The sequence below is a fragment of the Schistocerca piceifrons genome, unplaced genomic scaffold, assembly GCF_021461385.2.
Source record: "Schistocerca piceifrons isolate TAMUIC-IGC-003096 unplaced genomic scaffold, iqSchPice1.1 HiC_scaffold_2341, whole genome shotgun sequence".
Classification (NCBI taxonomy): Eukaryota; Metazoa; Arthropoda; class Insecta; order Orthoptera; family Acrididae; genus Schistocerca; species Schistocerca piceifrons.
This window is the reverse complement of record NW_025728275.1, coordinates 1632190-1646980: the sequence shown is the minus strand read 5'-3', so window position 1 is coordinate 1646980 and position 14791 is coordinate 1632190. Positions and strand designations below refer to the sequence as shown.

The 14791-nt window shown below is 49.9% G+C and overlaps 1 protein-coding gene across 1 annotated transcript in view; it reads right to left on the bottom strand.

The window, feature by feature from the left end:
* Positions 1–1430: 1430 nt before the first annotated feature.
* Positions 1431–14791, bottom strand: part of LOC124742882 (histone H1, gonadal-like) — a 78595-nt gene continuing 65234 nt past the window's right edge. Inside the window, exons 2-3 of the mRNA XM_047248823.1 lie at positions 4593–5436; positions 1431–1504 (exon numbers count right to left, since the gene is read on the bottom strand). Of these exons, the coding sequence (XP_047104779.1) occupies positions 1431–1504; positions 4593–5436 (918 nt within the window). The remainder of the gene's footprint in view (positions 1505–4592; positions 5437–14791) is intronic.

Below are 14791 nucleotides of genomic sequence, written 5' to 3'. Positions count from 1 at the left end.
ACGTTCACAGGTGGCCCTGCTTCTGACACTGCAAGAGATACCCACGATGAGACAAAAATAGTTGACAGTGGTAGGACACACGGGACAGTTCTTACATCTATGTATGTTCTACTGATACGTGATGTGCAGCAAGGAGTAGGGAGTTGTGTTCAAATTGGGAAGGATGCTGATACTGCTTAGGTCGGGTATAAAGTGGAATGCTGCTGTTGAAGACTTGGGAAATATTTCACATTTTCGGGCACAATGAGAAGTAGTCGAAACTTCAGCATAATACATTATCATGTTGCTTCCATCTCATGTGGTACATAGTTGTGAGGGGGACACTCCTCTGTGGCTGGAAATTGTGCACTGGGAAATGGCACATGACTTAAGAGAAGGGGTGGGATATTAATTTCTGCACGATGTGAGGAGGATGATTTCGATCTGTTAAGGCCTCAGGAAGGCCATTGGCACATTCACAAAAGAGTCGCTGGTCCGCAAGGTGGTGCAACCGCCGGCCAGTAGGCTGTGCAGAAGCGACTTCAGTGCCGAACAGGTGACCGCTGTCAAATCTGAGATACTGTAAACTGTGTGTTCAGTGCATTTGTCATCTGGATATTTCCAATCATGCAGCAACATAAGCGGCAAACAGCCTACACTGATCCACAGCTAGCTGCTGAGAAATTCACTGACATAACATACAATGATGAGTTTAAATTTAAAAAAAATGCGGTTCTCTACTCATTTCTTCAAAGGATCACGAAATTTAATACGGTCTTAACAGCAGTTTGATTTTTGTTAGGCCATCAAACAGTCGTCAGGCCGTGAGTGTCCGTTTGTTCTGGGCACAATGGAGTTGAAATTAAAACTTTGAGTAAGTTACTATGAGAATTTTACTGCTAGTGAATACAGTAGTTTAATGGGTAGCTTTAGTACTGTGGAAATTAGTGTGTGTCCGTATAGAGGCTAGAGTCTAAACTACTATCCATTGTTGAATAGTATTCCAGTTCTTTAGAAGTCCAAGGAAACTTCAGGGGCTGAAATCGGTTGGTGTGTGTGTGAGGAACATTAACCAGTATACTGGATGCTAGCAGATCACGTGCCATTTTATGGTTTCTGTTGGACAATTACCTGGAATCAGCATATGTTCCGATGAGAAGTAGAGTTTCCATACAGAACAATCTTACCAAAGAGCGGTTGCCAGTTCAGTTTTGTGTACTGGACGTAGAATTGCTTTACGTTCATGGATATGGCTCAAATGTCTTTGTTCTGCCACCTGGAGATACCACGGGAAACGCAAAATTTATAAATCTACCTCCAGATTCCCAAGGGCTGAACTGAAGCTTTTTGGTGCAACGGCAACCTTTTGGCATATCCAGGAGGCACGCTAAAGCCTGCTGTCCCTGACTTGCACCTGTGAGCAGACACATCCCACGCAGAGCTGCTCGCATTCACTCAGGCAGACACCCTTCGATGTCCACTAGATCGTCGTCGTAAGAGGCAGTTAGAGCTCCCACCGACTGTCCTGCACAGGGATGCACTGCTACATAAGCAGCGGCAATTGAGACAATGACTTCCAGTATCTGTTGATGACAAGTCACTGCTTTCTGCGACTGAAGCCGAATCCAGTGTTCTCAACGCAGCTGCAAATGAGGTGATTCGATTGCAATACTAAAATCTAATAGATCTGTCTTCGTAATGGTACTTGACTAGTGCACAAAGGAACAACGAGCCCTAAACGCTGTACTTCACATTTTCCCATCCCCAGTGTGTGTCAACCCAGGTCCTTATAATATTGTGTTAACAGTCATATACAAATTTTATCTTAACTGTTAATTTTCTTAGCAAGCCCTGTTGGCCAAGAATGTGACAATTGACGGAAAATTTTGGATTACGCTATTTGTTATAATAAAGCATTAATTTTAATGGCGCTCAGTAACACTGTGTTACAGCATTTCTTCGTACTGGACACAGCTTCCCCATCCGTGGACATAGCAGCAATAGGATACATGACAGGAGCCCCCACGAAGATTGAAATGATTTCCGACCAAGATAAGACTTGCAATCGGGCGTACCCCGGGCGTCAGGTTTCTCTGGCGGCTGATCCTTCCGCACCAGAATCATCTTGGTCCTTTTCAGAACCACAGTTGACCATCCTATCGATGAACATAGAAGGTATATCACCACCAAAAGAATAACTGTTACAAGAGCTGTGCAGGCAAAGTAAGTGCGGTGTACTCTGCATACCGGAGACCCACAGAAGCTGTGAAATGCGCAGACCAAAAATGAACGGAATGCGACTGGCTACGGAAAGACCCCACGCAAAATACGGAAGTGCTATTTGTCCAACCAGATACACAGATAATATTATCAGCCTTTACTGAAGCAAATAATATTGAAATCTTAACTTTGGAAATCAAAGGCTGTACAGTCGCATCTGTATACAAACCACCGGACGTTGATCTCAAAATCAATCTACCTGATAGCTTTTATAGTCAACACACGCAAATAGTGACTGGTGAATTCAGCTGTCACAGCACCACGTGGGGCTATGAGCATGATGATGAGAATGGTACAGCATTACAAGAATGGGCGGAAGGCAACCATCTGAGCCTTATACATGACCCTAAGCAACCTGCATTTTTCAATGAGTGGCAGATGGAAAAGTTACCCCTGCGGGTCCGGTGTAAGAATAGGCCCGAGGTATTCCTGCCTGTCGTAAGAGGCGACTAAAAGGAGTCCATCCCCCTCACGGGGGTAGTTAGCGCCTGCGTCCGGAGACGGACGGTTTCACGACCTATAATCGTGGTCTTTTTGGTTTTTCTCTTCTCGTTTCTTCCTTCCTTTTGTTGGTTCCTTTCTTTGCTCTTCTCTACTTCACTGTCTTCCTTACTCTTTCCCTTGACTTCTCCTTGCCTTCTCATTGCCTTCTTCTCCTTGCCTTCTCATTGCCTTCTTCTCATTGCCTTCTTCTCATTGCCTTCTTCTCATTGCCTTCTTCTCCTTGCCTTCTCATTGCCTCCTTCTCCTTGCCTTCTCATTGCCTTCTTCTCCTTGCCTTCTCTGGCCTCCGCCTTGGCGTTTGAGACAGTCTGTCCTCTTTCTCCCTCTCTCTCTTCTTTTTCCTCTTCTTCCTTCCTTCCTGTGCGTGCCTGAAGGCCGACCCACGCGTTCGCACGCGTAGCCGGTGACGGGGTAACGCGTAAGTCCCCGCCCTGGGTAGACATGTAAGGCACGCGCGTACCCCCTGGTAAAGGCCAGGCCCGGGGAGGGGTGATTGCCTGAGCTGATACCTTCTGACAATGCCGATTGGTCCCTCCGTCTGTTTCTCGGGAGGTGTGACCTGAGGTGTAGACATTCACCTAAGGCGGGAGTGCTCTCTGAGAGGGTCCCCACAAGGAAGGAGCGCGCCATCGGAGACGCTGGCAATCATGGGGGATTCCTCCGCAACGGATTCTACTCCATCGCTTTCGACTTCGACCCACAAACGAAAACGTGACCAGCCAACAGTGACAAAAGTACTACCGCCTGCCCCACAGTTCCTCGTAGTTTCTCGATCTGAGGACGGAAAGGATTTTTCCTCTGTCAACCCTTTAGTTATCCAGAAGGGCGTAGATGCCATAGCCGGATCTGTCAAATCTTGTACCAGGTTGCGTAACGGTACCTTATTACTAGAAACTGAGAGTGCCTTTCAGGCACAAAAACTGCTTCGGGCCACACTCTTGTACACGTTCCCTGTCCGGGTGGAGGCCCACCGCACTTTGAATTCGTCTCGTGGTGTAGTCTCTAGTAGCTCTCTCGACGGATTGACTGACGAGGAGCTTCAATCTTTCCTCGCTGAGCAGGGCGTGACGGCTGTCCATCGAGTAATGAAAAAGGTCAACAATGACCTTGTACCGACCCGGACACTTTTCTTGACCTTGGATATTGTTAAGCTGCCATCGCGCATCAAGGCGGGCTACGAGGTTATTTCTGTTTGCCCCTATGTCCCGACACCTAGGCGCTGCTACCAGTGTCAGCGTTTCAATCACACTCGACAGTCTTGCTCCAATGCGGCTAAATGTGTCACTTGTGGCAGGGATGCCCATGAGGGTGACTGTCCACCTCCGTCTCCTCGTTGTGTGAACTGTCAGGGTGACCATGCCGCATCCTCCCGCGACTGTCCTGTCTATAAGGAAGAACGCTGTATCCAGGAAATTCGAGTCAAAGAGAAAGTGTCCACCTCGGCTGCTCGCAAGCTATTGACTAGTAGGAAGCCCACGCTGCTCCCAGCGGGGAAATACAGCACTGTCCTCGCCTCTCCTCGGACTACCCGGGAGGTAGCAATCCAGACATGCGATCTGACCTTCAGCACCACGGTCGTCCGTTCGGCCAGTGCTAAGATCGCGCGGTCGACGTCTCCTCTTCCTCCCATCACCCCACCGACTGAACAGAAGCTGAGGAAGTGGCTGGTGTCTAAGACCCCGAAGTCAGATGCACGGGCCTTCAAGAAGGAACCATCCCGTGCAGACTTCCTCCGTCCCTCGACCTCCCAGCCTTCGACTGGTACTTCCACCAAACGTCCTTCTAAAAAGGCGCATAGGAAGCACAGTTCTCCTTCTCCGCCGCGGCGCCTTTCTTCTCCGCCGCGGCGCCTTTCTTCTCCGCCGCGGCGCCTTTCTTCTCCGCCGCGGCGCCTTTCTTCTCCGCCGCGGCGCCTTTCTTCTCCGCCGCGGCGCCTTTCTTCTCCGCCGCGGCGCCTTTCTTCTCCGCCGCGGCGCCTTTCTTCTCCGCCGCGGCGCCTTTCTTCTCCGCCGCGGCGCCTTTCTTCTCCGCCGCGGCGCCTTTCTTCTCCGCCGCGGCGCCTTTCTTCTCCGCCGCGGCGCCTTTCTTCTCCGCCGCGGCGCCTTTCTTCTCCGCCGCGGCGCCTTTCTTCTCCGCCGCGGCGCCTTTCTTCTCCGCCGCGGCGCCTTTCTTCTCCGCCGCGGCGCCTTTCTTCTCCGCCGCGGCGCCTTTCTTCTCCGCCGCGGCGCCTTTCTTCTCCGCCGCGGCGCCTTTCTTCTCCGCCGCGGCGCCTTTCTTCTCCGCCGCGGCGCCTTTCTTCTCCGCCGCGGCGCCTTTCTTCTCCGCCGCGGCGCCTTTCTTCTCCGCCGCGGCGCCTTTCTTCTCCGCCGCGGCGCCTTTCTTCTCCGCCGCGGCGCCTTTCTTCTCCGCCGCGGCGCCTTTCTTCTCCGCCGCGGCGCCTTTCTTCTCCGCCGCGGCGCCTTTCTTCTCCGCCGCGGCGCCTTTCTTCTCCGCCGCGGCGCCTTTCTTCTCCGCCGCGGCGCCTTTCTTCTCCGCCGCGGCGCCTTTCTTCTCCGCCGCGGCGCCTTTCTTCTCCGCCGCGGCGCCTTTCTTCTCCGCCGCGGCGCCTTTCTTCTCCGCCGCGGCGCCTTTCTTCTCCGCCGCGGCGCCTTTCTTCTCCGCCGCGGCGCCTTTCTTCTCCGCCGCGGCGCCTTTCTTCTCCGCCGCGGCGCCTTTCCTCTCCGCCGCCACCCAGCGGTTGCCGCCCCAGGCCGTCATCCGTTTCGCCTGGCCGCACCGCTGGTAGCCGTACATCTGGCCGTTCACCGGCGGAGGAAGCTCCCCCTCCCGGCCATCCTCCCGAGATGGCCTATGACCCTATAGACCCCATGGACGATGACTGTCCGCCTCCTGCTAGCGGCGGCAGTGCTCGCTCGAAGCCAGGCCCTAAGCGGCCTTCGAGGTGACCCCTTCTCTCATCTTCCTTTTCTTACGATGGCACTTATTAACTGGAATATTCGCAGCATTCGCTCCAACCGAGAGGACTTGAAAAGTTGCTGCTCCGCTTGCATCGTCCGCTCGTCGTAGCCCTCCAGGAAACGAAGCTACGCCCATGCGATCAAATTGCCTTGGCGCACTACACCTCTGTGCGTTTTGACCTACCCCCTGTGGTAGGTATCCCAGCTCATGGAGGGGTTATGTTGCTGGTCCGGGATGATATTTACTACGATCCCATCACGTTGCACACCGGCCTGCAGGCAGTTGCCATCCGCATTACTCTCCCCACTTTTACGTTTTCCTTTTGTACCGTTTACACTCCATCGTCATCTGCCGTTGCCAGGGCAGACGTGATGCAACTTATTGCTCAGCTACCTGCACCATTTTTGTTAACTGGAGACTACAATGCCCACCATCCCCTTTGGGGCTCTCCAGCATCCTGCCCGAGGGGCTCCTTGTTAGCAGACCTTTTCAACCAGCTCGGTCTTGTCTGCCTCAATACTGGCGCCCCTACTTTTCTTTCGGACACATCTCACACCTATTCCCATTTAGACCTCTCTATATGTACTCCCCAACTTGCACGCCGGTTTGAGTGGTATGCACTTTCTGATACATATTCGAGCGACAACTTCCCGTGTGTTATCCATATCCTGCAGCATATCCCCTCTCCGTGCTTCTCTAATTGGACCATCTCCAAGGCAGACTGGAGGCTCTTCTCTTCCAGGGTGACCTTTCAGGATCAAACCTTTACAAGCTGCGATCGTCAGGTCGCACACCTCACGGAAGTCATTCTCGCTGCTGCTGAATATTCCATCCCTCACCCTCCTTCTTCTCCATGTCGCGTACCGGTCCCCTGGTGGACCGCAGCATGTAGAGACGCTTTACGTGCTCGTCGTCGTGCTTTACGCACATTTAAACGCCACCCTACAGTGGCGAATTGTATCAATTATAAACAATTACGTGCTCAGTGTCGTCGTATTATCAAAGAAAGCAAGAAAGCCAGCTGGGCTGCTTTCACGAGCACCTTCAACAGTTTTACTCCTTCTTCTGTTGTCTGGGGTAGCCTGCGCCGGCTATCTGGCACTAAGGTCCACTCCCCAGTTTCTGGCTTGAAGGTCGCGAATGAAGTCCTTGTGGCCCCTGAGGCTGTCTCCAATGCCTTCGGCCGCTTTTTCGCAGAGGTTTCGAGCTCCGCTCATTACCACCCTGCCTTCCTCCCCCGCAAACAGGCAGAGGAGGCTAGGCCACCTAACTTCCGCTCCTCGAATTGTGAAAGTTATAATGCCCCATTCACCATGCGGGAACTCGAAAACGCACTTGGCCGGTCACGGTCCTCTGTTCCAGGGCCAGATTCTATTCATATTCAGATGCTGAAGAACCTTTCTCCTGCGGGTAAAGGTTTTCTTCTTCGTACATACAATCGCATCTGGATTGAGGGACATGTTCCCGCATGCTGGCGCGAGTCTATTGTTGTCCCGATTCCTAAGCAGGGGAAGGACAAGCACTTGCCCTCCAGTTACCGACCTATCTCGCTTACCAGCTGTGTCTGTAAAGTGATGGAGCGAATGGTTAACTCTCGATAGGTTTGGCTGCTCGAGTCTCGACGCTTACTTACCAATGTACAATGTGGATTTCGTAGGCGCCGCTCTGCTGTTGACCATCTGGTTACCTTGTCGACCTTCATTATGAATAACTTCTTGCGGAAGCGCCCGACCGCGGCTGTGTTCTTTGATTTGGAGAAGGCTTACAACACCTGTTGGAGGGCGGGCATTCTCCGCACCATGCATACATGGGGCCTTCGCGGTCGCCTCCCTCTTTTTATTCGTTCCTTTTTAATGGATCGACAGTTCAGGGTACGTGTGGGTTCTGTCCTGTCCGACACCTTTCGCCAGGAGAATGGGGTGCCACAGGGCTCAGTTTTAAGCGTCGCTCTCTTCGCCATCGCGATCAATCCAATAATGGATTGCCTCCCAGCTGATGTATCAGGCTCCCTTTTCGTTGACGATTTTACCATCTATTGCAGCGCGCAGTGTACACGTGTCCTGGAGCGCTGTCTTCAGCGTTCTCTTGATCGTCTTTACTCCTGGAGTGTCGCCAATGGCTTCCGTTTCTCTGCCGAGAAGACGGTCTGTATTAACTTCTGGCGCTACAAAGAGTTTCTCCCACCGTCCTTACGACTCGGTCCCGTTGCTCTCCCAATCGTGGAGACAACCAAATTTTTAGCCCTTACATTTGACAGGAAACTTAGCTGGCCTCCACATGTGTCATATTTGGCCGCCCGTTGTATCCGTTCTTTAAATGTCCTCCGTGTTCTCAGTGGTATGTCGTGGGGAGCGGATCTAACCGTCCTACTTCGTCTATATCGGTCGATCGTCCGCTCCAAGCCGGATTATGGGAGCTTCGTATACTCTTCTGCACGGCCATCCATCTTACGCCGCCTCAACTCCATACAACATCGGGGTTTACGACTTGCGATCGGAGCATTTTATACCAGTCCCATAGAGAGTCTTCATGCTGACGCTGGCGAATTGCCACTCACCTACCGGCGCGATATACTGCTTTGTTGGTATGCCTGTCGGCTACTGTCAATGCCCGACCACCCGTCTTATCGTTCCTTTTTTGACGACTCTCTCGACCGTCAATACAGGTTGTATGTCTCTGCCCTGCTACCCCCTGGAGTTCGCTTTCGTCGCCTCCTTCAACACCTTAATTTTTCACTCCCTGCAACCTTTCGAGTGGGCGAGAGCCGCACGCCACCTTGGCTCCAGGCTCAGGTCCGCATTCACCTCGACCTCAGCTCGCTCCCAAAAGAGGTCACCCCCGGTTCGGTCTACCACTCCCGTTTTTTGGAACTTCGTTTGAAGTTCATCGACATGACTTTCATTTATACAGATGGCTCTAAGACCAATGACGGGGTCGGGTGTTCCTTTATTGTCGGGGCACAAAGTTTCAAATACCGGCTCCATGGCCATTGTTCGGTCTTCACAGCTGAGCTCTTTGCCCTCTACCAGGCTGTTCTTTACATCTGCCGCCACCGACATTCTGCTTATGTCATCTGCTCAGATTCCCTGAGCGCCATCCAGAGCCTCAGTGATCCGTACCCGGTTCACCCTTTCGTACACCGGATCCAACGCTCTCTTCAGCAGCTGGTGGACGTCGGTACGCCGGTTAGCTTTATGTGGGTTCCTGGCCATGTCGGTATCCCTGGGAACGAAGCTGCAGATGCCGCGGCCAAGGCTGCGGTCCTCCAGCCTCGGACAGCTTCTTGTTGTGTCCCTTCTTCCGATTTTAGCAGGGTCATTTGTCGGCGCGTTGTGTCGCTGTGGCATGCCGATTGGGCTGCACTTACCGACAACAAGCTTCGGGCCTTAAAACCTCTTCCCGTGGCTTGGACGTCCTCCTCACGCCCCTCTCGGCGGGAGGAGGTCGTTTTAGCCCGGTTAAGAATTGGACACTGCCGGTTCAGCCATCGCCATCTGCTGACGGCTGCGCCGGCGCCGTTCTGCCCATGTGGGCACTTGCTGACGGTTAGACACATTTTAATGTCCTGTCCAGATCTTACCACACTGCGCCTCGATCTTAACCTGCCTAATACTTTAGATGCCATTTTAGCGGATGGCCCACGAGCAGCTGCTCGTGTTCTTTGTTTTATCAATTTGACAAACCTCGCTAAGGACATTTGATGATGTTTTTTAATCCTATGCCTGTCAGTCAGTCTGTCTTTTATTGTGTTTTCCCTTTTAGTTGTTGTTGTCAACTTGTGCCTCGCGGTGCATTCTTAGAGTAGTCAGGGCGCTAATGACCATTGAAGTTGTGCGCCCGAAAACAACAACAAAAAAAAAAAAGATGGAAAAGTGGATACAACCCCGATCTGATATTTTGCAGCGAGAACATCTCACAACAGTGCATAAAAACCGTCTGCAATCCTATTCCAAATGCACAGCACAGACCGATCATGTGCGAAATCTATGCAGCAGTTAGACCACAGACAGTTCCGTTCAGAACTAGGTTATACTTCTGGAAAGCCACCTGGCCGAAGTTTACAGAAACTCTGGACGCTGCAATTCCCCATACTGAACCTTCACCTGACTCATATGACACTTTTGTGAGGGCTGTAAAGAGGTGCTCCAGAATTGCAATTCCTCGGGGTTGTCGAACATCATACATTCCTGGTCTAACTTCAGAACTCAGTGCGCAATTTACAGAGTATAAGGTGCTATTCTAAGAAGATCCATTCGACGAGACAATGCTACTGGCTGGGAATAAACTTATTGCATCTCTGAAAGAATCCATAAGGAATTCTTGGGTTAAAACGACGGAAGAACTTGATTTCATCAGAAACAGTGATAAAGCGTGGAGATTATTGAGACGCCTCAATAATGACCCAACCAGCTCCACATCACACTGCAATATTACTGCAGATCAGATAGCACACAAACTGATTCTATAGCTTCCCTTCCCATTCATGAGCAAAGTTCTGAAAGTACAGCAAGAGGCCCAAGAACAAAAGAGGGATCTGACTCTCCCATTCTAGATATCTGAATTAAACAAGGCTATTAAGGAGATCACAACTGGTAAAGCAGCTGGTCTAGATGACATCCGTATGGAGCAACTAAAGAATTTCGGCCCAGAAACAAGAAAGTGGATCCTGCAGCTTTTCAACAACCGCATGAACCAGTGCCAAATACCAAAGATCTGACGAAAGAGCAGGGTAATAGCTCTTCTGAAACGTGGAAAGGAAGCAAATCATCCCAAGAATTTCAGAACAGTTAGCCTTTTGAGTCACCTTTATAAACTGTTGAAACGTATGATTCTGAATAGAATCCTACCAGTAATAGACCCTCTTCTAATGCCCGAACAAGGATTTCCACCAAACAGAAGCTGCACAGGGCAACTTTTTAATCTCACTTAGTTAATAGAGGATGGCTTCTAAACCTGTCGAGTAATGGGCATGGTCTTCATGGATCTCACAGCAGCCTATGATACTGTCCATCATCGATTACTCCATGCAAAATTATACAATATGATCAAGAACGCCCACCTCGTTAGACAACTCAGCACCCTCCTCCAAAACCGCAGGTTTTTGTCGAATTTCAAGGACAACACAGTCGCTTGAGAGCGCAGAAAAATGGTCTACCTCAGGGAAGCGTCTTGGCTCCACTTCTCTTCAACATTTATACCAACGACCAGCCATTGACCCCAGTCACAAGGAGATTCTTACATGCAGATGACCTAGCCCTTGCTACACAGAGCTCATGCTTTGAAAGAGTGGAAAGAAACCGGACAACAGCACTTAGAACATTGTGAAACTATTACAATCGGAACCAACTCAGACCAAACCCTTCGAAGACACAAGTGTGTGCCTTTCATTTACGGAACAGGGAAGCTAATCGTGAGCTACATATTGCATGGTCACGCATCCCACCCCAGCATCATCACGCACCTAAATACTTGGGAGTCACTCTCGATAGATCTGTGACATTCAAAACTCACTGCAAGAACACCAAAATGAAAATCTCCGCTCAAAACAACCTAATTTGCAAACTAGCGGAGACATTGTGGGAATCACATCCACAGACTATTCGCTGTACTGCAATGGCACTGTGCTTTTCTACTGCTGAACATGCTTCTCCAGTCTGGTACAGGTCATCTCATGCTAGACAAGTAGACATTTCTCTCAACGAAACCTACAGATTGATCACAGGTTGCTTAAGATCTACCCAAACTGATACGCTCTACTGCCTGGCTTGAATAGCGCCACCATGGGTACGCAGAACGGTGGCTGCCAACAAGGAGAGACAAAGTGGAACAGGACAGTGCCCATCCACTGCACGGACATAATCCACCAGAGCAACGGCTGAGATCACGCAAGAGCTTCCATAACTCCAGCCTTGCCTTCTCTCGTGAAATGCTGAGCTTCTCGGATGTTCTCAGGAAGAAGTCGACGCCTCACCTGCAGACGCCAGAAGCTGAAGAACTACCACCTGGACACAACGAGAGATGGCTGGTGTGGAAATCTTTAGGCAGATTACCTGAAGAGATGGGACTTCATAACAGAAAATACGTCTTGTGATTGTGGACAAGAACAAACCACAAGCCACATGCTCCAGGGCCTTTTGTGCCCTATATCCTGCACGAAGATTGATCTCCTGCAAGCCACTCCAAGCGCCTTAGAGGATGCAAAGTACTGGGCACATGTAATATAAATACAGTGTTTATTGATGTGTATGGCTACTGTAAATTTGTATGTTTCTGACTCGAGAATAAAATAGCAGCAATAGTTAGCTGCCAGAGGCTAAAGTGTAAAAGCTTTGGTTGAATGACGAAATGTAGGGGGAAATGGCGGTGGTAGTAATTATTCCGGTGTAGGTAAGTCTCAAACAGAGCTCTCTACATGGAACTACTACAACACTGATCTGCATTAAAGTGAGCACAAATTCAGTATGGTTATTGTGCAGGTGTTTGTTTGCAGCCAAGTCAAGATTTTAGACAAGTAAACAACAGAATCCAAATTGAATGAAAAATGGACGGAGCGAGTTCTGTTATAATGTTGTTACATAAATTCTTCAAAGGAAGGAACTTAATGGTAAGTACTGACTTATATAGGAAAAACTTTCCAAGATAGGGTTGGACAGTACGAAAGTCTAGCATACATTTCTTGCCATTGTACGTTCAGAGACAAGCATTTATGGGATACGCTGAAGCTTTTTCCTAGAACGAAAACGTAATATAATCAATATGAAGAACGAAAGAAAAACTAAACAAGTATTCAACTTGCGCCATTTATACAGACACATATTTCTGTTACTCTGTACCATTCTCTCAAAAAATGAGACTAACACTGCTATGCGAAAGTACAGAATCTACTGTGTTTCTACAGTAGATCGGTTTCCCACTTGCATATTTTGTAATTGCTAGTCAGCCCATGCAGTGGAATTAACGTGCAGGCAGTTTCCACAAAACAGAGCATCTCACAACGTTAACCATAAAGATAGTAACAGTAAATTACTAAATTTTAAGGAAACAGTACCTGAAGATATTTGTTCCAAAACAGCGAAACTGCGACATCAAGGAGTGTAAAGGGCAGATCAAGAATGTTTGGTTGTTTCGTTGGTTGATTGGGGGAGGCAGGAGGGGACCAAAAAGCAACGCCATCAGTCCTGTGATCTAAGGTGGCAGAAACAGAGAGAGGGACAACACAAAGGACAGTCAGTCAGTCAAGGAGAAGGTAAATTGGGCAAAGAAAGAGGTTAAAGGTACGAAAGGGCAGCAGGGAGAGGAAAGATCAGGATGGGGTGGGCGCAAACAGAGAGAGCAATGCGCTTTGGGGCATCAGCTCCACCACTCATACCATATCATACACCACACCACACCATACCATACCATTCCATACAGAATACCGTAGCATGCGCAATCCCATGATCGTGACATAATGCGGGCAACACCACGAGAAGAAGATCAAAAAAGGGGAATCAAAATGGCAGATCAACCAGGCAAAATGTAGGGGAAAAAAGGGGAGAAGAACCCGGCCACTGTGGAGGCAAGGCCAAGGGCTCCATAAGCAATGTGAACGCTAACAAATGGCCTCCAGTTCCAGACGAATATTCGAAGATTTAAACACCGAAAGACACACCATTTTCGCGAAGAGAACCGAGGACAGATATTACAGTTTTGAGGATCATCTGCTAACACGCAGGACAAGGAAGGTTGGAGGGGATATGTAGTGAGAAGGGCCGAAACGCAGGGGCAATCCAGCAAAATATGGATGACTGTGGTGGAGGGGGAGGGGCGCAACTACAAGGTGAGGGGGATTGGGCGCGGCGCTCACTGCTGGGTTAAAAACTACTGGTCAACCTAGTATGGCGAATACGAAATGGCAGAGGGTGGAAGACGCCAAATGGGAGAGTTGAACGAGAGAATGCCATGTGGAGCTACCCCAGGGAAGGAAGGGGGAGAGGTATCGACGCCATAGGTACTAGGAGGGAGTTATTCCCCAAATGGTTTATCTCACGCTACAGAGAGAAAATTTATAAGTGGAGGTCAAACTCCAAAGAGGGACCAGAAACACTAAACAAGGAAGGATCAAAAAGAAAAAGCAATGGCAACAAAACTGGAAGGAACACAGAAAACCAGATGGCTGGCCAGGTCAACATACTGTAGGTATGAAAACTAAGGGGGGGCCAGAGGGGCCAGAGGGGGAGGGGTTACGACAGGGAGGAAAGGAGGATAAGTGCAGAGCGGTAAGGAAGAAAGGGCTGGTATAACTATGGGTCCCGTGTAAGCCATGCATGAACTTATGGTAGAACCCCAAGCCTCAGGGAGGGGGGGGGGAGACCAAATATGGAAAACGTGTTTAATGAACAAGAACTAAGTACACACATCAAAATAGATTTGCACCACCTTGGTTCCTAGAGTTCCGGAACATGTACAAAAAATTGGAAGAGAGATCAACATAAACATCATTCCCCCATTTTATTGCTCATGAAAACTACACATAGCATGTTGTACCACCATACAGCGAGACCTTCAGAGGTGGTAGTTCAGATTGCTGTGCACACTGGTACCTCTAATACCTAATAGCACGTCCTCTTGCACTGATTCATGCCTGCATTCGTCGTGTCATACTATCCACAACTTCATCACAGCACTGTTGGTCCAGATTGTCCCATTCCTCAATGGCGATTTGGCGTAGATCCCTCAGAGTGGTTGGTGGGTCACGTCGTCCATAAACAGCCCTTTTGAATCTATCCCAGCCATGTTAGATAGGGTTCATTTCTGGAAAAAATGCTGCCACTCTAGTCGAGCGATGTCGTTATCCTGAAGGAAGTCATTCACAAGACGTGCACGATGGGGGCGCGCATTGTCGTCCATGAAGACGACCGCCTTGGCAATATGCTGCAGATATGGTTGTACTGTCGGTCGGAGGATGGCATTCACGTATTGTACAGTCATTACAGTGCCTTCCATGACCACCAGCGGCGTACGTTGGCCCCACATAACGCCACCCCAAAACAGCAGGGAGCCGCCACCTTGCTGCACTGCCTTGGCAGTG